Below are 25,784 nucleotides of genomic sequence, written 5' to 3' on the forward strand. Positions count from 1 at the left end.
AATTCTTTACAGACGAATGGAAAAACTGCTAGATGCGGACCTCGGGGAGGATCAGTTTGGATTCCGTAGAAATGTTGGAAGACATGAGGCAATACTGACCTTACGAATTATCTTAGAAGAAAGATTAAGAAAAGGCAAACCTACGTTTCTAGCATTTGTAGACTTAGAGAAAGCTTTTGACAATGTTGACTGGAATACTCTCTTTCAAATTCTGAAAGTGGCAGGGGTAAAATACAGGGAGCGAAAGGCTATTTACAATTTGTACAGAAACCAGATGGCAGTTATTAGAGTCGAGGGGCATGAAAGGGAAGCAGTGGTTGGGAAAGGAGTGAGACAGGGTTGTAGCCTCTCCCCGATGTTATTCAATCTGTATATTGAGCAAACAGTAAAGGAAACAAAAGAAAAATTTGGAGTAGGTATTAAAATTCATGGAGAAGAAGTAAAAACTTTGAGGTTCGCCGATGACATTGTAATTCTGTCAGAGACGGCAAATGACTTGGAAGAACAGTTGAATGGAATGGCCAGTGTCTTGAAAGGAGGATATAAGATGAACATCAACAAAAGCAAAATGAGGATAATGGAATGTAGTCAAATTAAATCGGGTGATGCTGAAGGAATTAGATTAGGAAATGAGACACTTAAAGTAGTAAAGGAGTTTTGCTATTTAGGAAGTAAAATAACTGATGATGGTCGAAGTAGAGAGGATATAAAATGTAGACTGGCAATGTCCAGGAAAGCGTTTCTGAAGAAGAGAAATTTGTTAACATCGAATATAGATTTATGTATCAGGAAGTCGTTTCTGAAAGTATTTGTTTGGAGGGTAGCCATGTATGGAAGTGAAACATGGACGATAACTAGTTTGGACAAGAAGAGAATAGAAGCTTTCGAAATGTGGTGCTACAGAAGAATGCTGAAATTAAGGTGGATAGATCACGTAACTAATGAGGAGGTATTGAATAGGATTGGGGAGAAGAGAAGTTTGTGGCACAACTTGACTAGAAGAAGGGATCGGTTAGTAGGACATGTTTTGAGGCATCAAGGGATCACAAATTTAGCATTGGAGGGGAGCGTGGAGGGTAAAAATAGTAGAGGGAGACCAAGAGACGAATACACTAAGCAGATTCAGAAGGATGTAGGTTGCAGTAGGTACTGGGTGATGAAGAAGCTTGCACAGGATAGAGTAGCATGGAGAGCTGCATCAAACCAGTCTCAGGACTGAAGACAACAACAACAACAACATTAAGAAAAGTTATGGTATCGAGGCCAACTTTCTTTTAACTGTAACTCAATTTGTTCCTGACGTTCAGCACTACAAGAGACTCATAGGAATTTACATATTTATGTTGAAAGTGAGAGTTTAATTGTGTATGGAGGGAAAATACATGGTTAATTGACGAAAAGGAACATTTGTATGTCTACTTATTTAATAAGTAGAAAGAGTCTAAAAATTCCTGTACCTAGTGTTATTCGACGAAGAAGAAGTTAAGAGGGTTTCCAGCAGCCGGCTTACCAGTAGAGAAGAGTGGCTGCAAATTCCAAGTAAGTCACCTCGTAAAGAAGTGGAAGGTGGTTTGGGGAAATAAACCAATATAACCAAAACTCACACACACACTTTAAGTCATTAGGATGTTAGAAAGTATGAAATGCAGATTTTTTGTAAAAAAGTTATATTCAAAGGAATGATAAATAGTGCTTTATTCTCAGTGTGCTCTATCGTTTGTAATACATTTTTCCTATCTTAAGGGCAATTATTGAATACCAAGTCAGTAAAAATTATCATAAAAATTACCCTCTTTTGGCCACGGACCATTCATAGAGCCATTTTTTCACATCTTCATACAAACCAAAGCGCTGTGCTTGACCCCTCGATGCAAATGAGTGGTAATCGGAAGGAGCCAAGACTGGTGAGTAAGCTGCATGGGGCAGAATTTCCCAGTAAAGTGCTTCCAACGTTTTGCGAACCACTTTTGGCACACGTGAAGGAACATTTTCATGAACAAACATGACTTTGTGTTGCCTCTTTCGGTATTGTGGCCATTTTCCAATCAGCGAATGGCTCAAATCGGTCAATTGTTCTTGGTAGCGTTTAGTATTAACCGTTTCTCCACATTTTAACAGCTCATAATAGACCATGGCCTTCTGGTCCCACCAAACACAGAGTATCATCTTTCTACCAAAGCAATTTCGTATTGCAGTCAATGTGGATGGTGTGTTGCATCTACCTATGATTTTTCTGTGCTTGGGACTGTCAAAATAAATCAACTTTTCATCATCTATAGTTATGTGATTCAAGAATCATCTTAGCAAGCAAAATCTGACGTGTTTTTGCACTTTTCCATTTGCCTGTTGTTCAATACATGTGGTACCCATTTACTGATCTTCTGAATATTTCCTGTCTCTCATAGCCGACTGGAAACAGCTTGTTGACTAACACTCAATTGCTCAGCAATTTGCTTTTGTTTTTCCAAATCAGCTTCATTCAATGATGTTTCCAATATTACATCTTCATATTTTTTGCTGGTTTTCCATTTTCCTTGTTTGCAACAGCAAAGTCACCATTTTTTAAATTCCAAAATCTTCATTCACACATATCTAGTGATGGAGCTTGTTCATCATAAATTTCTTGAAGTGATTGGTATGATTCAGCAGCAGTATTCTTCAAATGAAAACATAAAATTAATGCTCTCCATAAATGCTCTTTTTTCAGTTTAATTTTAACATATTGAACACAACAGTAAAACACTTTACACACATTTTTCCATTTTATCATTAATGCGCATCTGTCACTTGCTGAAGATACAACAATATGGTGCAATGTCAAATCTTTATAGCACAAACTGCACTGGCACAATATCTGTTGCCTGAAATCTGCACTTCATACTTGTGCACCTGGTAGATCATCAAAGTGCTCAGCTGTTTGAACATTCTCAATTGGGAAGAGATTTGGCAATGTTGCTGGCCAAGGCAGGGTTTGACAAGCACGATGATAAGCAGTAGAGACACTCACCATGTATAGGTGGGCTTTATCTTGCTGGAAGGTAAGCCCAGGCTGACTTGGCATGAACGGCAACAAAACAGTCCATAAAATATAATTGACATAGCACTGTGCTGTAAAGGCTGCCACAGATGACAACCAAAGGGATCCTGCTATGAAAACAAATTGTACCCCAAACCTTTATTCCACGTTGCCAGGCTGTATGGCGGGTGACAGTCGTGTTGGTATCCCAATGCTGTCTGGGGCATCCCCAGGCATGTCTGTGCTGGTCACCAGGGCTCAATTCAAAGTGGGACTCATCACTGAAAACAGTTCTGCTCCAGTCAATGAGATTCCAAACTGACTGTCACCTGCCACACGGGCTGACAAACAGGAAGTATCGTTTGGGGAGACTATTTCTTTTCACAGCAGAACCCCTTTGGCTGTCATCCACAGCATCCTTACAGCACAGCACACAATGTTCTATGCCGCCTCTTTGTTGCCCTTCATGGCAAGCCATCCTGGTCTTACATTTCAGCAACATAATGCCTGCCGGGACACAGGTAGAGCTTCTACTGCTTGTCATCACACTTGCTAGGCCCTACATGATCTCCCCTGAATTTTGTATGTTTTTAGGCAGGGCTCTCCAGCCAGCTTGGGATTTTGATGATCTAACATGCCAGTTGGACAGAATTTGGAACAGTACCCGTCTGGAGGACATCCAACGAACTCTATCAATCAATATCAAGCTGAAAAGCCGCTTACTTAAGGGCCAGAGGTGGATCAACACTTTATTGGCTTGCTCAATTTCTGAAGCTGTTTCTCTTAAATAAGTCATCTAATTTTTCCAAAACTGTAATAATCTGTTTGTTTGCATGTGAACATCACATCTATTGATTTCTGTCCCATTCAAATAATACAATTCTTTTGTGCCGCCCCCCCCCCCCCCAACACCCACGCGCACACTCACCTCAACACCCCCCCCCCCCCCCCCCCCCCCCTACAGTGTATGTTCCCTACTCAATGATATTCTGTTGGAATTTTAAGATTAATTCAAAATCTGACAATTGAGACATTTCACATATTGTCTCCTTCTAAAGTATATTAACCATTATAATGCTCTTGCAGTGACTACTTGAACACACAATAAATTGTGCAGTTCTTCTAGTACATATTTTGATTACTAGGTGGCAACTGTTACATACGTCTATGATTACCACAGGGGTCAGCTCTTTTCCACAATCAATATATAATGTCACATGTCCAGATGCTTTCCCTATAAAGAATACCATGGTGATAACAACTATTTCTTAAGACAGATGAAGTACTTCATGGTTCAGTTGACATGCAGTGTTCTCAATTTTATGACATTTTAGACTGTGGAAGTATTGGTCACATTAGTGATTTCATGTATTAGATGACAGTGTTGCTGTAAGTTAGCCTCACTTGTTTTTACCGAACTCTTGGTCATATCAAATAATTAATAAATTAAATGTTAAACAACAAGAACAATTTAAAACATTTACAGTAGCTCAGTATGTAGTGAAATCTCACAAAACAAAAATAAAATGTAGTTACACATACCTATCAAGTAGTAATAGCACCCAACAGCAAACCATGATACAGCAGATTCTGGGTACAGGTCAACTAAGCGATGTGCCAAGTAAAACAACTCTGCAACAGACAATAAATAGCACAAAATTAAATACATTTTGAATAAATTATAAACTTCTAATTACCAAAACAAAAAAAAAAAACTACAATTGGAGAAGGAATTTCAGTTGTATATTAACACAGTGAAATTCTTGTACAGACAACAAATAGGTGGTGTTCATAATGTGATTGCACTTGTAAACATATACAAAAATCTAACCCATCTCTCGTATCTTCTTGTCACAGTCTCTATATTTCTCCAGCCATTTTCCTGCACCTCTCTACAATCTATGTCCTTCATAACTTCTCCTAAAAGGCTGGACTCCATGGAGAAATCTTCTTTGGACATATTTTCTACAAGTTGATTTCCTTGTAAGTAAACTGTACAGCACAGTAGCTGTTGCTTCATATTCTTTCCTCTTTTCTTATTCTCTGTAGTAACCCAACTCCACCAACCTATCTTCAAAAATCTGTTGTTACGACATTTGGCTTTTGCCAATATTGTTCAAGTTTTTCTTCGCACAATAATTTGATATGTCAGTTTTTGAATTTTATTTGCGTGAAAAATGGAATAAAGCTTGGAAACACATTGGTATAGTTGCTCTATTATAGCTGGAACTTGTTGACTGCTAGATATTTCGTTCTTGCAATCCTAAGGCCTGCCTCTTTATATAAACTGTTGACATCTTGTGCTCAGTATCTTTAAGATTTTCTGCACTCATAGTTGGTCAAAATAAAAAGTAAATAGTTGGTCGAAATAAAAAGTAATGTGTGTGAAAATCCCTTAATTGCATTCAGTCCCATTCTGGATCACGTATTTTGTTAGTTTTCAAGCTTCTTCTTTATGTCTGTTTAAAGGTATTGGCGATTATCTTAAGCTCAGTTTAAGAGTTTTACTTAATTTTAACAATATTGGAGAGATCTGTACTATCTGTTTATTAAATACGTGTCAAGCATTTTAATGAAAAAAAAAAAAAGTGATATTATTCATGGTCTTAAGCCCAGGGCTTCAACCCACAAATGACATAAGGAATAGGAGAAGTACGTACTTCATTTAAAATGAGATATATGCACTCAATGCAACACCTGAGAGTGAAGGTAATAGCAAGAGTAACCGAGTTAGCTTGAGGTTTATCAGCACGATGCCTCACTCGAAGGGTTATGTGAAGGGTAAGAACCAGCAGAGTGAAGGTAAGTGGACACAAACAGTGCTGCTGTACCACTTGTGGAAGCCTTCAATCGACAAACAAATAACAAACTGTTAATGACTCAAGTGTGCTTGATGGGTGTGTCTCAGTATTACAGAGCACATACAATGGTAAACAACACTGGTAAGCAATGTGGGAGCTGCTGGTAATGTCCATCAGCATAGACCCGAGGACACAGCTGGAAAGTATCTTCACACAAGGAGTTACTTTGTTCTAAGAAAGCTGCAATCATCCCCAGAGTTACCACTACAGAGTGTTGGCTTAGGCATTGACTCCACATGTGGTGGAAGATGGTGCGAGTGCACATATGAGGCCACAGTAAATCACCCATGCAGGTTCAGTTATCTGTGAATCAGGCAGACACTGAACTCTGTGTCAGTCAAGCTTCAAACTGTGATTCAGAATTTCGTCTTGCTCTACCACCATACGAAGCCTTGTGCATGTCCTCCAGCAGAAGTTTGTCTTTGCACTGAGTTAGTACTTGTTCCTTTGAACATTCACTCAAATGAACATTGAAAGTAGTCAATTTTACACGGTTATTCATATTTCCTTATCAAACAAAGATCATTCACTGGACACAACAATAGATACATTTTATGGTGCCAGGAGTGGGGATGGTCGTAGATTAACTGGAAATGTATGTAGTTTAATCAAACAGCAACTGCATGCAATGAATTAGAGGAATAGATCACAATTACTTTTGAAATATAGGGTCCACTCAGTCCGACATCCTGAAGAAGAAAAAAAAATTAATAAATAAATAAAAAAATAAAAAATGGAATGGTTTTGACAATGCTTTTCACTTGAACAATAACAGTGCACAAGCTAGACACATGAGTAAAGTGAACACCAGAGAAAGGGGGATGTGAGAAAATGGGGTCAAAGCAGTCAGACAGGAGCCAGAAATGCATGAGTATGCGGATGGTGCACAGCAGCATATGGTGAATAGTGGCAATACTACATTTGGTATGTGAATCAGCTTAGCAGTCTTGTCACGTGATTGGGATGATAGTTTCTGTGACAACACTATTGTGCAAGTCACTCACCAGGCATTTGTTCATCTTTCTGACGGACATTAGTTAATACTGCCATTATTTGATGGTAACAGAAATATTGTAAGTGAAAGTGTGAAATTTCGCTGAAATTTGTGAAAACCACAACAGATGATTCAGTAAGCAGCAAATTGCTAGTTAGAGAGAGAGAGATGCACATACCATTATTGTACAGAATTATGCCAGTAAAAGAACATTAGACTATTATTCAAGCAAAATGTTCACATGCTAGCAGGAGCATGTAGAAAGCATGACACAATAAAGCTCATAACTCAGGGCAATAAAACATTGCTTTCTGAAGCCATTCTAGACACAATGAGAGAGACGAAGTTGGCAGGTACCCTTGCGCTCATTCAGGAGCTATTTTTGTAGCCTTGCGCTCATTCGGGAACTAAGTCAACATGTCGATTCAGGGGATTTATGATGACTGAACCGAAACAATAGTGCATATCACAGAAATAATTGACACTATTAGAAGCAAGAACTCATTTTGGCATAGGAAAGCATGATGGCCTTGGCAAGAGAGAAGAAAAGTATGAAAAGCAGTGATGCAGCACTGCCAAATGAAAAGCTAAGAATGAAGTGTTTCACATGCAGTGGGCCAAGACCATATAGCACAAGATTTAGCATCACATAACGTAAGCCATTCTAGACATAATGAGAGATTCAGAGTTGGCAGGCAGCCTTGTGCTCATTTGGAAGCTAAGCAGACGTGTTTATTCAAGAAATTTATGACAAATGAACCAAAAAAATAACTAACAGAAGCAACAGCTCACTTTGGCAGAGGAAAGTTGGACAGTATCAGCGAGGGAGAAGAAAAGTATGAAAAGTGGTATCAGAAGAGATGCATATAATTAACATGAGAGTAATGAAGTACAAAAATAGCTAACACTTCAATTAGGGGATTTACCATTGGATAACAAATGTGCTACAAAACCACCTCTTTGTTGTTTGTGTTTGTGAAGAGTTGCTTTTGGGAACCTTTGTAGCAGACGAGGACTATGCCTTGGACAAACTGTGTAAAAATGCTCATCAGCTGTACAATGCCAAGATGGAATGTGTTGGCTCTATTTCTGCAACTATTTATAAATTCAATACTTAATTATTGGAGATCAGTTAAATAATTTTAAGTGTGTGTGTGTGTGCTTTTACTGAAGAGCTTTGTGTAATACACTACTGGCCATTAAAATTGCTACACCACGAAGATGATGTGCTACAGACGTGAAATTTAACCGACAGGAAGAAGATGCTGTGATATGCAAATTATTAGCTTTTCAGAGCATTCACACAAAGATGGCGCCAGTGGTGACACCTACAATGGGCTGACATGAGGAAAGTTTCCAACCAATTTCTCATACACAAACAGCAGTTGACTGGCGTTGCCTGGTGAAACGTCGTCGTGATGCCTCGTGTAAGGAGGAGAAATGCGTACCAACACGTTTCCGACTTTGATAAAGGTCGGATTGTAACATATTACGATTGCGGTTTATCGTATCGCAACATTGCTGCTCGCGTTGGTCAAGATCCAATGACTGTTAGCAGAATATGGAATCAGTGGGTTCAGGAGGGTAATATGGAATTCCGTGCTGGATCCCAACGGCCTCGTATCACTGGCAGTCGAGATGACAGGCATCTTATCCGCATGGTTGTCACGGATCATGCAGCCACATCTCGATCGAGTCAACAGATGGTGACGTTTGCAAGACAACAACCATCTGCATGAACAGTTTGACGACGTTTGCAGCAGCATGGACTATCAGCTCGGAGACCATGCAGTTACCCTTGACGCTGCATCACAGACAGGGAGTGCCTGTGATGGTGTACTCAACAACAAACATGGGTGCACGAATGGCAAAATGTCATTTTATCGGATGAATCCAGGTTCTGTTTAGAGCATCATGATGGTCACATCCGTGTTTGGCGACATCACGGTGAACGCACATTGGAAGCGTGTATTTGTCATCGCCATACTTGCGTATCATCTGGGATGATGGTATGGGGTGCCATTGGTTACACGTCTCGGTCACCTCTTGTTCACATTGACGGCACTTTGAACAGTGGATGTTACATTTCAGACGTGTTATGACCCTTGGCTCTACCCTTCATTTGATCCCTGCGAAACCCTACATTTCAGCAGGATAATGTACGAACACATGTTGCCCGTCCTGTAAGGGGCTTTCTGGATACAGAAAATGTTCGACTGCTGCCATGGCCAGCACATTCTCCAGATCTCTCACCAACTGAAAACGTCAGGTCAATGGTGGCCGAGCAACTGGCTTGTCACAATACACCAGTCACTACTCTTGATGAACTGTGGTACTGTTTTGAAGCTACATGGGCAACTGTAACTGTACACAACATCCAAGCTCTGTTTGACTCAATGCCCAGGCATATCAAGGCCGTTATTACGGCCAGAGGTGGTTGTTCTGGGTACTGATTTTTCAACATTTATGCACCCAAATTGTGTGAAAATGTAATCACATGTCAGTTCTAGTATAATATATTTGTCCAATGTATACCTGTTTATCATTTGCGTTTCTTCTTGGTATAGGAATTTTAATGGCCAGTAGTGAAGTAATGGCATGTGATAATTACGGTATCAGTCCAATGCTTCACAGTCAAATAAAGCTTATTCCTAATTGTGAAAGGCCTAATTAACTGAAATGAGACCGTGGCATTGCAAACTATTTTAACATCGTGTATGGAAGCAGCAATTGTTAAGTTATATACCACGTCAGTAAGATTACAATACGGTTGAAAGTGCCGACAACTGCACTTTAAAGAGTACCTGTGTAAGTCATTTAAATAATATCAGTCATTTCAGAGCTATATGCAATGTACGATAGCTGTTCAAAATGTAAGGTGACTTTTCAAACTGTGCGGGCTACATACATTTGATTATCAATCTTTTAATCTTTTTTTATGTTGGCACACATGTCCTGAATACATGTTCACAGTTTCAAGTGTACAGCATACTTTGTTTTTAACAGATAGAATGGTTAGATGTGTTTTGCATCAAATTTTGTTTGAAAAATGGAATCAAGTGCACTAAAACACTTGAAATGTTGACAGTGGCATACACTGAGTCTGCTATAACTAAAAGAAATGTTCGGCATGCAATTTTTTTGGACATTTTGGGCACAAGACGTGTGTCAGCTAAGTTGCTTCCAAAACTTCTCAATTTTGATCAGAAGAACCGCCGCATGAGCATCACTCACGGACTCTTGGATGATGTCAATGATGAAATGATGATCCTGATTTGCTCAAAACGGTCATAACTGATGATGAAACATGGGTTTACGGTTACGATGTTGAAACCAAAGCCCAATCATCCCAAAGGAAGTATCTTGGAGATCCATGACCGAAAAAAGCACATGAAGTTCTCAGCTCTGCCCGGTAGAAGACAGTGCAAAAACCTGTAGAGTGAATGGAAGTAAGTTTTGTGAACGAAGTGATGAACAAGAAACATTCACAGCAAAACAGCATAATGCTAAAAACAGCATAAGTAGCTGCAGTGTGAATGTTAGCAAGTTTCATGAGCAAAGTAGCGAACAGGAAACATATGCAGTGAAACATAATAGTGCTGATAAATATCAATAAGAAATTCACACAGGAGTGAAACAGTGTGATGGTCAAAATTTCGTACATAAAACCTGTAAAGTTACCTTATTAGGTGATAGCCAAGGTCGTAATGTTTCAAGTTACCTTAATGAAAACGTAAATCTCGAGTGTCTGGGGTATGCATATACTTCAGCAGAAGCCAAAGATGTCTTGCAAAACACTAACAAAAAGGCTTCTGAAGCTGATGCTGTCGTAATTATGACTGGAACAAATGACATAGCGAAAAACAACAGCGTGAACTTAATAAAAGGTTTAAGAAGCACATTACCAAGTGTCACATCGAAAAAAGTGTTTGTTGTCGATGTTCCACTTAGATATGATCTTGCAAATCGATCCTGCGTAAATCGCGAGGTATTGGAAGTAAACAAACAGCTATACCACCTGTGTTCGAAATTCAAAAATACCACAATCATTAAAGCTAGAGAGTTTGACAGGGAGTGCTATACATGACAAGGATTCCACCTAAACAACCAAGGAAGAAGATTAATCTCGGAACTGATTACCAAAACTGAGAGTAAAGAAATGGCCACCTTTACAGTAATACTGCTGGACCAAGGAAACCTGTAAAGTCTGCGGGTCTGTCTGGCAAAATATTACAAGATATGTTCCAGCAGGATCAAAATAGTCTTCAAACCATTCACTCTGAGCCCAGAAAACTAGATGTATCCGAATGTTGTCAAGATGGGGCCTTGCTACCAGTAGTAGACTTACAAACAACTCGAAGATATCAGCTGTATAGAAGCGCCCTTATAAAAGACAATCTGAACCCTTTTCTTCACTGCCCAGGGTTAGCAAAAATAGTCTTCTGTTGTTACATATTAAAATACAGTCTTTAAGAAAGAAGTTGAGAGAATTGCAGTACTAGTTAGAAACTTCCCAACTGTGGTATACTTAGTGTAAATGAGCACTGGCCATATTCATCAGAAATTGACCTCAATATTCCATTTGGTTACTCCTTAGCTAGTAGTTACTGCAGATCAACAATTGGACATGGGGGTGTTGCAATGTATATTAAGAATGGACTAAATCTACAATACTTTACTATTGATGTCACAGACCTGTGTATAGACTCCACCTTTGAGGCTGGAGTTGTACATATACCTAAACATAATATTATTGTTGCATCTGTATATCGCACACCATCTTCTAGTGAATATGAATCTATAGTAAATTAAAAAAAAAAACAGTTAGTCTTACTAAATAAGCTTAAATATAAATACCAAAGAATCTTAATTTTTGGTGATATTAATATGGATATCAGGGTACAGAATCATATCATATTGGAATTCTTGGATAGCTTAAGAGCTTTTGATTGCTATTGTCTAAATGATAAGCCTACTAGATATAATGCATGTTCAGACAATATAATAAGTATTATCCATAAAAATAATGTTGAAATTGGAGTAGTCAAGTTAGGCCTAGCTGAGAATGATGGCCTATGGATTACAGTCCCAGTCAGCATTTCAGATGAACAACACAAAACTGTTAGACCTATGAATGAATGCAACATAAGAGAGTTTAGAACTAGGTTAAGGTCAGCTAACTGGAATGACATCTTATACAAAGATGTGTGTGTGAATAACACAAGCAAATTATTTATAGAAGAAATTGCACGAATATTTGATGAGTGTTGTCCCAGATTACTAATAAAAAAATTAAAAAAAAAAAAAAAACATAGTAATAACCAAGCTCATAAACCACAGAGAGTAAATAATTGGTTCACACCATACCTCAACAGCATCAGGATTATGCTTCTTATGTTTAAGGACCGATCTCATAACAGCAGCGAGTACAAAGAGATGTACATTAGAATAAGAAAAATTTATAGATCTGAAATAAGCTTGGCAAAACATAGGGCGAATAATAACTATATTCTTAAATCTAGAAACAGCAGTAAAGCAGCCTGGGAAGTAATTAAATGTGAAATAAATAGACCAACAACTCAGCTAGCTATACCCATAGCCCCACATATCTTAAACTCACACTTTGTTAACTTCAGTTTACAACAAGATTTGTCTCCCCCAAAGCCATGTTTGATGCAAAAACTCTTTTAGGTTTAAATAAGAATGTAGTTCATAAATTCTGCTGGGCAACAGTAACTGAAAATGATGCTATCAAAGCAATAGAAAAACTAAGTAGTTCCAGAGCAGAGGACTTCTATGGTCTGTCAAACTTTATCATAAAGAAGATATCAAGTGATCTTCTGTCCCCTCTAACCACTATCATTAACCGTATATTACAGGAAGGGATTTTCCCCGACTGTTTGAAAATAGCAGTAACTATTCATATATTTAAGAAAGGAGATAAATCAAATTCAAGTAACTATCGCCCTATCTCATTAATCCCAATAATATCTACAATAATCGAAGACTGTATTCACTAACAAATGAATCACTATTTTGAGAGGGATAACCTATTAAGTAACTCACAGTGTGGATTCAGGTCTAAACTATCCACACTTAAAGCAGTTGAAAATATTGTTAGTGATATATATGGTGGCTTTGAAAACAAATTAATCTCTTGTGCTACTCTCCTCTTGTGCTACCTGAGTAAAGCATTTGACACTGTATCTCATAGTACTTTGATCATGAAATTAAGACACTATGGTATGGAACAGGACACCCTGAAATTATTAGAATCCTACTTAAGCAACAGAGTACAATTTGTTAGTGTAAATGGGCAGCTGTCAAACCCACAAACAATAAAAAGAGGTGTGCCACAGGGCTCCATACCTTGGTCCTTTGTATTATGTTGTAGTGCATGTTAATGATATGCACAGTATTTACCCTGTAAAACAGGCCTCTATGTGAATGATACAACTTTTATCAATTCAGGACAGATTCTTGAATCTGTACGAGAAAAAAAGTAATAATATTTCAAAAATCGATTCATTGGTTTAGTGGAAACTCCCTATACATAAATGAAACAAAAACTGAGGGAGTATTCTTTAATTTGACGGTATCAAACAAAGAAAATAAGTCTGTTAAACTGTCAGGAATGATGACTGACCAGAAACTTAGCTGGGATAAACATATCACATATGTCTGTTATAAACTTGCACGTGCTATGTTCCTACTTTATAAGCTTAGGAATAATGTAAGCCAAAACTTACTGATGCATTCATATTTTGCTTATATCCACCCCCATCTTTCATATGGTATTCTGCTCTGGAGAAATTCTCCCAATTCAGTATCAATTTTTAGACGGCAAAACAAGCTCTTCAATGTATAGTGGGTTTATCTCCTAGGGATACATGCAGGGAGGCAAAACAAGCTCTCCAATGTATAGTGGGTTTATCTCCTAGGGATACATGCAGGGAATATTTCAAAAAACTTAACATCATGACATTTTCTTGTTTGAACATCCATTATTGCTTATTACAAGTAAAAGAAAACATAGCTCAATATCCCCTTAGGTCATCCGTCCACACTCACAATACAAGACGAAACCACACAATTGATCTGCCATACTCTAGATTGTCCAGGATACATAATAGTTATAAATATGTAGGCCTTGAACTGTTTAATATGCTCCCAAAAATTGTACAAACAGTATCTAAAAATAAGTTTAAGACAACATTGGGTCAATGGCTCAAAGGTAAAGCATTTTATTCAGTTGATGAATATAAAGATTGTAATATGGCAGATTTTCTGTTTTAACATAGAGAAAGGTACCTCTGCCTGTAGTAGGACCTAAATTTGGAAAAACAATATCTAACATACAGGCATATACCTATTTCGAGTGCTCTATATTTGTATCAATATCTTAGGATAATGACATAGTGTTGACTCTTTGCCTTTAAATATGTCTGCTTGTGTCTGTGTATGTGCGGATGGATGTGTGTGTGTGTGTGTGTGCGCGAGTGTACACCTGTCCTTTTTTTCCCCTAAGGGAAGTCTTTCCGCTCCCGGGATTGGAATGACTCCTTACCCTCTCCCTTAAAACCCACATCCTTTCGTCTTTCCCTCTCCTTCCTGAAGAAGCAACCATCGGTTGCGAAAGCTAGTAATTCTGTGTGTGTGTTTGTGTGTTTTGTTGATGTGCCTGTCTGCCGGCGCTTTCCCGCTTGGTAAGTCTTGGAATCTTTGTTTTTAATATATTTTTCCCAACATGTATATGATAATGACATAGTGTTATCAACATGAATACTTCCCACATAATATAAATTTGTATTATGTTTTCTTTTTTATTGTGAAATTAACACTATATAAAATTTCAAATGTTTACTATTGTACTACACTAACATTCATATGATTTATGTATACATTGTTATAAGAATATACCCATCTGTATACTGTAATTGAACTTATTGATGAAGCCCATTGTATAGGAAAATACTGAACGGCTAATAAAGATTCTTATTCTTATTCTTGAAAGACTTTCAACAGCCTAAAACTTCAGGTCAACAAAGGTGAATTTTTGCGAATAGAAGTGTCCAAGGGCTTAAAGCCAGACCCACAGAGGGTCAGAGTAATAAAAGCTTATGCATAGCCTAAAATCATGAAGGAATTGAAGGCTTTCCTACATCTTGTCCAACACTACAGGTGATTCATAAGTAATTCCAGCGTAATCATCAAGCCACAATATGATCTGTTAAAGAAAGAAGCTCATTACTGTTGATTCCCTGAGCAACAAAATGCCTTTTGGCATTTACAAGAGGAAGTCATCAGTGCACCAATATGCATTATCTGGACTTTGAGGAGGACTTCATAACCACCATGGATGCAAGTCAGACCTCTACTGGGGTCGTACAAAGTCAAGCAAAGATTGGAAGCAGCCTACCCATCATGCCCATCTCAAGAATGATAAATAAAGTTGAAAGAGGATACAATACGATCAAGAGGGAGACATTAGCCATACTTTGAGCAGTTAAAAATATTTTATATCTTAAACAAGATAAATGATATTTTTTAGGCAAAACATCAGACCTCTCACCAAGATTAATGATATTTAGATTAAAATTAGAGTAGTATAGCTGCCATAAATATATATTAGCAGCAAATGAATCCAACTGGGTGAAATATGAAGATGCCTCTGGAACTTACTAAGAATACCAGAAATATATTCGAGAAGTGTGAAATTTACTTGGTTTGTCCTTTGAACCAGACGGACTGAGGAAACAAATATATTCTTACATTTCAGGATGCTCTGGCTATGTTTACAGTAGGGGAACCTATGTAGGGCGTATATGCGAACACTGAAAAAATATTCCATGGCACATGTCACGTGATCTCATCAGTCGATTACAGCAGAGATTCAGAGCATAGGACACATGATATAGTCAGCCAGTAACAACGTCACTCTTAAGCACCACGAATGCACAAATAGGAAAAGTTAATGGTTTAAATTAATACACATGGTGTAGTTACAAGAAAAGCTAAACTTGCACATATAATATTGGTCTTTTTTTTGCGTGTCTTATGCTTTAAGATACATCACACAAATGTGACAATAAAATTTTAAATTTGACGTAAATGTCTGGTCTTCTGGATTTGAAATTCTTCTAAGTGGCTGGTCCTCAAGGAGTTAACTTTTAAATGCGAGTAAAACACTCTGTGGTTTAAGGGAGTCATCATACATTCTCACACGTAACATAATTAATCTTGTGTAAAAGGAAATTTATTTTGAAAGTAACAGTTTTCAAACCACCACTTACAATATTTTCCTGTGACCTGTCAAAAATAGGTTCATTTCAGCAATTGCTAGAGGGCACCAGATAACAGGCATTGTGCGCAGGCACACCTACGATGACATAGGAAGTCTGTGTGTTCATACATATAAAGCATTGAGAGATCTTACATTAAATCATAAAGAAGATGACATCAGAAGATGCCTCAAGAGCATCAGAATGTCATAAGCCATACTAGAATGCATAATTTGGCTTGAAGTGCACATTTGTATTTCCAGATTCATAATGAAGTAGGCTCCAACCTGAGATTTTCAGGATGTAAATTTTTTTGGAGTACCAGTACTATGTTATCTCATTTTCAGTTCTCTATTGTGCTATAATAATACCATAAACGTCAGAAGATGAAAACATGCACTTGAAATACAGAGGACAGTTTAAACTAGCCAACAGTGTGGAATGAAATACTTCATTTCAAATAAATTGACTGCCTAAGCAGTAAAGATTAATAAATGCCAAATTTCTTTACAAAAGACGTCGCCATTTTGCAAAGGGGTTAACGCTTAACTGCCAAAAACATGGAAATAAAATCAAATCACAAAACTGAAACCAATAACATATTTTACCCTTCTATAATTATGTTAATGTATTCACTTTATAGCTCACACCCTCAGAAATCCGCCAGCTTGTGCTCACAGACCATTTTAAGAAGATTGTGCAACAGTGTTCGTCAAAAAAAAGTCCAGATTTGTGGCCTACAGGAGACATGCTCTTCCACCACAGCAGTGCACCTGCACACACAGCCATACCTATTAGACAGTTTTTGGCTAAAAATGGCATGGTTCCAGTGCCCCATGTCCCTTACTCGCCTGAGCTGGTTCCATGCATGAAAAGGAGCATGAATGGACACCAATTTGACAACAATGAATAAGTCAAGGAAAAAATGAGGGAGAAGCTGTCAGCCATTTCTAAAGATGACTACAAAAACTGTTTCGAACAGTGGAAAAACTAGTGGGACAAATGTATTAGTTGTAATGGAGAGTATTTTGAGGGGGGATAAAGTTGTTTTGTAAACAATTTGAAAATATATAACTTTTAAAAAATAGTTCCAGTTTTTTTGGGTACCCCAAAATAACTTTGATGATCATGTGGCAGTACTAAAAGAGCATGTGCAATAAATGCTATGAAGTATCGCGTAAAGAACAAGAAATATCAAGATAAAATGCAAAGTTCTATCATTTGACAAAAGTATACAACAAGGCATATAATGTAAATTAGTTGCCCCATGGAGAGGTCTACACACAGTAGTACAAATAAAGGTACTAACACAGTACTCTGTACATAAAAAAAATTATTTCAGTCAACACTAACAAACTGCATGAGTTTTTCTAATGCCACATGTCAGCTTCACACCGTATCTTTGGCATTACCCTCTCATTAGCTGGAGTTAGCTCTGCTGGACAACACACATACATTCAGATAACAAAATTCCAGTAATCACCCAGACTGTAAAATGACAACCTGGGCAAAGTAAAAATTTATACTACAGTCTGGAGGATAGTCAGTTATTTCAATCTACTAAAGTTAAATGAGAACAAATGGAGATCCTTGCGAGGTGAGTAGCCAAGTTTTGCAAAGAACAACAGATTTTACTGAACACGAGTGGAGCAGTGTGTTGCAGTGTTGAAAACACATTAAATTGGTACATGAGAAAGTCACAATGCACAAGTGGCATGATATGAGTCACATGTCCAGAGCAAGGACGCTTGAATTTTGTGGCCAGAATTAGTAAAATCTTGTCTTAAATAGGATGAATATGATGCAACTTATTTCACAGTGAAAACAGATGTGATAGAAGCAGAACAAAGACGGCTGCTTAGACTTTTGAAAGAGCAAGTAATGGTAGTAACTTAAACCAATTTTAATCAAAAAGTATTGTCCATAGCAAAAACTGGCCAAGTGTGAGAAGAACTTGTACTCTGAGGGTTCTGTACAACTGTAATTAGGTACATAGATAGTTCATCGATCTAGGAAATCAAGAAATGTCAATGATTTTTGCCTGTTATCGATACCAATACTGGCAAGATATCAGTCCTCAGAACTCCAGGACTCTTGGGAATGTTTTAATTTAAAATTGTAAGTTTAAATTTTTGTGTAATTTCCACATTTGCACAGACAGACAGAAAAAAATGATGTGATATAATTACAAGCTAACACATGGTCCGGTATTCGGGCCAAGTGCGACTATCAGAAGCCTTGCCCGTGATAAGCTGGTCACATGAAATGTAAACTTCACGGGCCCAGCCTGTGGTATATCAGTCTGGTGAAATGTAAACTGCATGTGCCCAGTCTGTGGTACATCGGCAAGGCGAAATGTAAACACCATGGATCTGGCCTGTGGTATAATGGTCACACTTACAATGTGCCCACTACACACAGCACAGGCCAGGCTCATGACAGAGTCTTATTACCTCTTTGCCTCACACTCAGTTAAATGTTATTCCTGGTCATGTTCACACATCCAAATATATTTTCTTAAATATTAGGGACATATCCCCACAAAATATTTCCAAAACATAAATGTTATGGCGAGAACAATGAGTGTTATGTTGATACTGCTGCTACCGACAGTGACAGTACTGACATCATACCTCCTGTACGACAATAATATCCTAATGATATCCTAACAAAGCCCCTGACTTGGAAAAAATACAAAATGGTCCAAAAATCTGGAACTATACAATGACTCAAGGCATAAAAGAGGCAATCTTACATCAGGTAGGAGTAAATAAAACAGAATTAGATATATTTAATATCATATTGGATAACATGTTCTGAGAGAATATTGTAACAGAGACTAAGTGGTACACAGGACAAACACATCCATTCCAAACAGAATACCTGGAACTGACAACTAGTTGTTTTCTGTGGATTGTAATGAAATTAAAAGACATTTCGTACTGTCACAAGTGAACAAACCGAGATTCCACAGAATAAGTTGAAGAGTGCTGTTGCAGAAACGCCCACATTTAGATAAATAATATGTGCTAAAATACATCTGCAAATTACAAGATGTTTGAACTTTACAAATAATGATCTTGTGGCCAATGAAAGACAAAAATAAAAACAAATTGTGCAAAACAAGATCTGTGACCCAGTATATGAACAAAAAATTTAAGGAACTGTGTACAATGAAATAAGACATTTCTAACCATGAATCACACATGAAATTTAAGGTATACGTATCTTACAATGAATTCAGTCCATCAAAAAGGGCACAGTTCAATATTAAATTTTACAAATTATGTGAGGCTGATTCCGGTTATTGCTATGACTTTAAAATACGAGGGTCGTTCAATAAGTAATGCATCACTTTTTTTTTTCTTTTTTTTCCTCAAAACATATTTATTGTTAAGAGTCAGAATTCAGTAACAATATATATCAACATGTCTTGCCCATGTCTTATTTTTCTACGTAGTTTCCATCACATTCTATGGCCGTATGCCAATGTTGTGGAAGAGCATGTATTCCCTGCTGGTAAAATGTCTTGTCCTGTAGGCACAGCCATGTTTTCACTGCATGAATGACTATCTCGTCATCTTCAAAGTGTGTTCCCTGTAGAGAATCTTTAAGCAGCCCAAGGAGATGGAAGTCTGAGGGTGCCAGGTCTGGACTGTATGGATGAGCAGCCCAATTTGGCAATGTGTTTTCAGGTCTCAGACTTTTGTGTGGACATGCATTATTGTGTTGGAGCAAGATTTATGCTGGGTTCTTGTCCAATCGAACACCACAGAAACTGTTCTTGAGTTTACTCAGAGTCTTCACGTATGACCCTGAATTGATGGTTGACCCTCTTGGCATCACATCTATAAGAATGTCGCCATCAAAATCCCAGAAGACTGTCACCATGACTTTTACAGCAGATGGGATTATCTCGATTTTCTTCTTTTGTGGTGAATGAGGATGAGGTCACTCCATGGACTGACTTTTTGTATCTGGCGCAAACTGGTGCACCCAGCTATCGTCCCCCATAACGATCTGTGGCAAAAAAGCCTCTCTGGCAGTCTCAAAACGTTCCGCAATTCCGATGAAATGTCCTTTCTTTTAATCCTGTAATCCACTGTGAGCATTCCTGGAACCCATTGTGAGCACCTCTTTGAATATGCGAGAGTCTCGATCATTACAGACCCACTTCCAATGGTGACTGATAACTGTAGAGCCAATTATTGAGTTGTGTTGTGCCGGTCGGCATGAATAATAGCATCCACACAATTCAGCATGTCAGGAACAGTGGCTGTGAGAAGATGTCCCAAGCATGGCTGATCATGGAACTCTGTTTCTGCATTTCCTGAGGCTGTAACTTTCTTTACCCATCGTCCAACTGTATTCCTAACAATTGCTGCATCACCATACACTGAACACAAATGTTTATGGATGTTCACCATGGCTTCTTCTTCTGCACACAAGAATTCAATAACAGCACACTGCTTGTAATGCGAGTCGTATGCAGACACCATTTTGACACTGTACCATGGCTCTGTCATCTGCCAGAACGGTTCAAAACTTCACTGGCGCACAGAACAAACATCAAACAAGGAAGTTGGTCTATGTATATTAAAGGCTTTTTAGAAAAATTTGGGGTATTACATATTGAATGACCCTCATATATACCAGCCATGGTAAGATAAACTGTGATAATAGTGACTCCAAAAGTGTTGTCAAAGAGCTATCATGGTCGATGTTATTTAGAGGACACAATTTATACCTAGATCACTTACTCTTCACGAAAAGTATTTATGACACTGTCGCACAATTATACAACAAATGTCATTGGCATAATATGTGCAAATAGAAAGAATATGCCAAAAGGCAGAATAATCAGCAATGATCAATGGCATGGCATGGAAACCACTGCATTACAGACATATAATGCGAATCCACCGAACATGTACCCAGTAACTGAAAAAATGTCATACTGATCTCTCTGTTGGCAAAAGATTCCAGAGTAGTCCCCCTTTCAGATCTCTACAAGGGGATTGCCAAGGGGGAGGTGACCATGAGAAAAATATTCAAGAACCAATGAAAGGATAACATTCTTTAAGTCAGGTCATGGAATGCTTGGTAAGAAAGCAAGAAAATCTGAAAAGGGAGATGCGAACATTACATTTAGATATAGTGGGGTCAGTGAAGTGAAATGGAAAGAAGACAAGGATTTCTGGTCAGATGAGTATAGGCTAATATCAACAGCTGCAGAAAATGGTATAATGGCAGTAAGATTTGTTACAAAAAGGTACGTAAGGCAGAGAGCAAGTTACTGGGAACAGTTTGGTGATAGGGTTGCTCTTACCAGAATCGACAACAAACCAACAGTTCAGGATACTTGCCGATGTCACAAGCCAAAGATGAAGAGACAGAGGAAGTATATGAAGATACTGACCAAGTAATTTAGTACATAAAGGGAAATGAAAAGCTAACAGTCATGGGGGAATCAAATGCAGCTCTAGAGGAAGGAGTAGAAGAAAGGCTTATGGAAGAATATGCGCTTGGTGCTAGGATGAGAGAGGACAAAGGCTAACTGAGTTCTGCAATAAGTTTCAGCTAGTAATAGCAGAGACTGTTCAAGAATCACATGAGGCGGTGGTACACTTGGTAAAGACCAGGAGATAATGGAAGATTTCAGTTAGATTACATCATAGTCAGGAATAGATTCCAGAATCAGATACTGGATTGTAGGTAGTATCCTGGACCAAATATAGACATATATCACACTTTAGTAATGATGAAGAGTAGGCTGAAGTTTAAGAGACTAGTCAGGAAGAAACAACACGCGAAGAAATGGGACACAGAAGTACTAAGGAGTGAAGAGATATTCTTGAAGTCCTCGGAGGCTATAGATACTGCAATAATGAATATCTCAGTAGGCAGTTCATCTGAAGAGGAATTGACACCTCTAAAAAGGGCAATCAGAGATGTTGGAAATAAAAACACAGGTACAAAGGAGACAACTGTGAAGGAACTATGGGTAACAGAAGAACTACTTCACTTGATCAACAGAAGGAGGAAGTCTGAAAATGTTCAGGGAAATTCAGGAATACAGAAATACAAGGCACTTAGGAATAAAATAAACAGGAATTGCAGTGAAACCAAGTCAAAATGGCTCTACGAAAAATGTTAAGAAATTGATAAATATGTAATTGTCGGAAGGACTGTCTCAGCATATGCAGGGTGGAGAAAAATTGTGTCACGAAATTTTAACCCTGGATAGCTCATGCCAGTAGGAACCAAAATTACTGATGATGTGTATCGTCAACACACCATTTTTAAACTATGGAAACTTGGCACCATGTTCTCCGATTGCCCATGGGATTGCCCTTTTGCCATTCGTCGGCTGATGGGCAGTGCTATAGTTGTCGCTTCACACATACAAACGTCCCTCACCCCGCCACTGTTCCAACATAATGGGCACACATGTAGAATAGGTCTTACTGTTTGCCTCCACATCACATCAGAGGTATTCACATATCAATTTCGCTTCGGAGCACACACGTCACCTGCGACTAAGTCATATAGTAAGCATGGCGACACAGTATTCGTATGAAGAACGAGAGATAGTTTCTTTTAGGGACTAGCCAACAGTAATGCGCATGGAGCTCAACAGTTGTATGAGGAATGGTACCCACCAAGATGCCACCCACACCCGCAAACGTTTACTGCAATTCACCAGTAACTTGGAAAACAGGCTCGTTAGTGGGATATCATGGTGACTCTGGAAGACCTCGAAAACGATGGGGTACTGCATTTGAAGAGACTGTTCTCAAGTGCTTCGAGGAAGCATCTACAACAAGCACTCGAGCGGTTGGACATGACATGGGAGTCATTCATCGGTTAGTCTGGGAGATTCTGAGGGATGATGGCCAGCATCCATTAGTTTCCACCCTGTCCAAGAGCTATAAATCCTGTGAAAGACTATGAACACAGGCTAGGGTTTTGTCGGTGGTTTCTTCTGCGACATGTTGTACAAGATCTCGACTTCCCTGCTATTGTGCTGTTTACCTTCCATTGGGATGGCCTTTACAACACTCGAAATGTTCATTTCTGGGCAATGTGAAATCCTCACATCATGTACGTCCACTGACACCAGGAACGATTTTCGCTCAACATTTAGGCAGGTATTGTGGGTGACCACCTGATTGGACCTGTCTGTCTACCTCCTCAACTTACCGGCACAAATTACCTTCACATTTTGCAAGAAACTCTACGCAGCCTGCTGGAAGATGTTCCCCTGGGCATACAGCTACACGTGTGGTTGCAGCATGACGGGGTGCCTGTACATAACAATCATGCTGTACACGAATATTTAAATGAACTCTTCGATGACCGGGTAATTGGCACAGGTGCTTGTAGGACATGGCTCCTGCAACCGCCAGACCTCACACCGCCAGACTTTTTCCTGTGGGGATTCTTCAAGGTTCTAATTCACTCACCTGGATGCGAACCACCTAGAAACAAAGAGGAATTAATGGATCACATTCAACATGCTGCCAATCACATTGGGGCAATGCCAGGAATCTTTGAAAGAGTTTCGGCAAAACACTGTTCGATGTTACCAAGCTTGTGTCACGGCAGAGGGTCGCCAGTTCGAGCACCTGCTTTCAGTAAACAATGTCCTAGCTACAAAAAAAGCCCTTCTTAGGGCTGCCACAATTTGTAAAAGATTTTCTGTACACAAACTGACAGCTGTTGACAGGTTTGTTAGTGGTATGTCTTATCATGAAACTACAATGGATGTGTCGGGACTTCGGCGGATTCTCCCCCAGGCCACCAGAGTGGATGGCTGGTACGCTACCATCATGCGTGCAGGCCGCCTTGAATGCATTACGATCTCCAGCACGCAAAGCATTCACAGTCATGCATTGTCCGAGCATCCGGCAACAGGGCAATCCCACAGCCAATCGAGGCATGTGGCACCAAGTTTCTATAGTTTAAAAATTGTGCATTGTCAACCTACACAACATTAGTAATTTTGGATCCTGCTGGCATCAGCTATACAGGATTAAAATTTTGTGATACAATTTTTCTCCACTGTGTAAGTCAAACAAATTTCAGTGAAATTAAGTGCAAGGATGGAAATATTAGAAGCACAATGAGAATTCCACTGATAGACGTAGATGAGAGAGCAGGTATGTGGAAAGAGCACAATGCTGGCCTCTATGAGAGGGAAGACATGCCTGATGACATGATAGAAGAAGAAACAGCAGCCAATATAGAAGAGTTAGGGGATCCAGATTAGAATCAGAATTTAAAAGAGCTTTGAGAGACTTTAAATCGAATAATACTGAAGGGCTAGATAACATTCCATCAGAATTTCTACAATCTGTGGCGGAAGTAGCAACAAAATGACTATTCACATTTGTGTATAGAAAGTATGAGTCTGGCGATATACCATCTAACTTTTGGAAAAACATAATCCACACAATTCTAAGGAGAGGAAGACCCAACAATTGTGAGAATTATTGCAAAATCAGCTTAACAGCTCATGCATCCTAGTTGCTGACAAGATTTATATACAGAAGAATGGAAAAGAAAACTGAAGATGTGTTAGACGGTAATCAGTTTGGCTTTAGGAAAGATAAAGGCACCAGAGAGGCAATTCTGACATTGTGGTCAATAATGGAAGCAAGACTAAAGAAAAATCAAGACACGTTCATAGGATTTGTCGACTTGGAAAAAGTGCCAACAATATCAAAGGATGCAAGAATTCTGAGAAAGATAATGGTAAGCAACAGGGAAAGAAAAGTAATATAAGTCTAAGAGCCAAGAGGGAATAATAAGAGTGGAAAACCAGGAATGAAGTGATCAGATTTTTAGTGCCTTAAGACACTATAGCCCTCATCCCTACTATTCAATCCTCAGTGAAAATGAAGAAGAATTACAGGACTGGCTGAATCTAATCAGCAGTCAAACGAGTACAAGATATAGACTGAGAGTGAATCAAAGAAAGACGAAACTAATAAGAAGTACAGAAATGAGATCAGCGAGAAACTTAAAGTCAGGACTGGTGATCACAAAATAGGTGAAGTTAACGAATTCTGCTACCTTGGCAACAAAATAACCCATGACAGTAAGAGCAAGGATGACATGGCAAAAACGGCATTCCTGGTCAAGAGAAGCCTACTAGTATCAAACATAGGTCTTAGTTTTACGAAGAAATTTCTGAGAATGTATGTCTGGAGTACGGCACTTGCAGTTCTTCAAGAATTTCCGCATAAATTCCAGAACCACTCGTCCTTCTACTGTCTCCGAACACACGATATTTTAAAAATAAGTGTGAGAGAACGTACATACTGTGCGACACATGTTTGTGTGTGCAGGCTGGAAAAGAGTCACGAGCACAAGGTAGATGCGACGGTCGAACGGCATCGACAAGTATTTGCCACTCGCGCCACAGAAGCCGTATTGGAAGAGCAAGTAGTAATCAGGTAGTATTCCTTGCTATTTTAGTGTCTGTGACTGTTGTTAAAGAAAAATGAACAATTGATTATAGATATTTAATTGTACTTCATGTGTTGGACTTGCTAGAAGTAAGACATGTTCATAATTACGTGCTTACAAAAACCACAGTAAAAAATGTATTTAATCAAATCTAATGC

At 38.6% G+C, this 25,784-nt stretch overlaps 1 protein-coding gene across 1 annotated transcript in view; it reads right to left on the minus strand.

Moving 5' to 3' along the window:
* Positions 1–25,784, minus strand: part of LOC126266631 (cell division cycle protein 16 homolog) — a 175,557-nt gene that overhangs the window by 54,912 nt on the left and 94,861 nt on the right. Inside the window, exon 7 of the mRNA XM_049970989.1 lies at positions 4,559–4,648. Coding sequence (XP_049826946.1) covers positions 4,559–4,648 — 90 coding nt within the window. The remainder of the gene's footprint in view (positions 1–4,558; positions 4,649–25,784) is intronic.

The sequence above is a fragment of the Schistocerca gregaria genome, chromosome 4, assembly GCF_023897955.1.
Source record: "Schistocerca gregaria isolate iqSchGreg1 chromosome 4, iqSchGreg1.2, whole genome shotgun sequence".
NCBI lineage: Eukaryota > Metazoa > Arthropoda > Insecta > Orthoptera > Acrididae > Schistocerca > Schistocerca gregaria.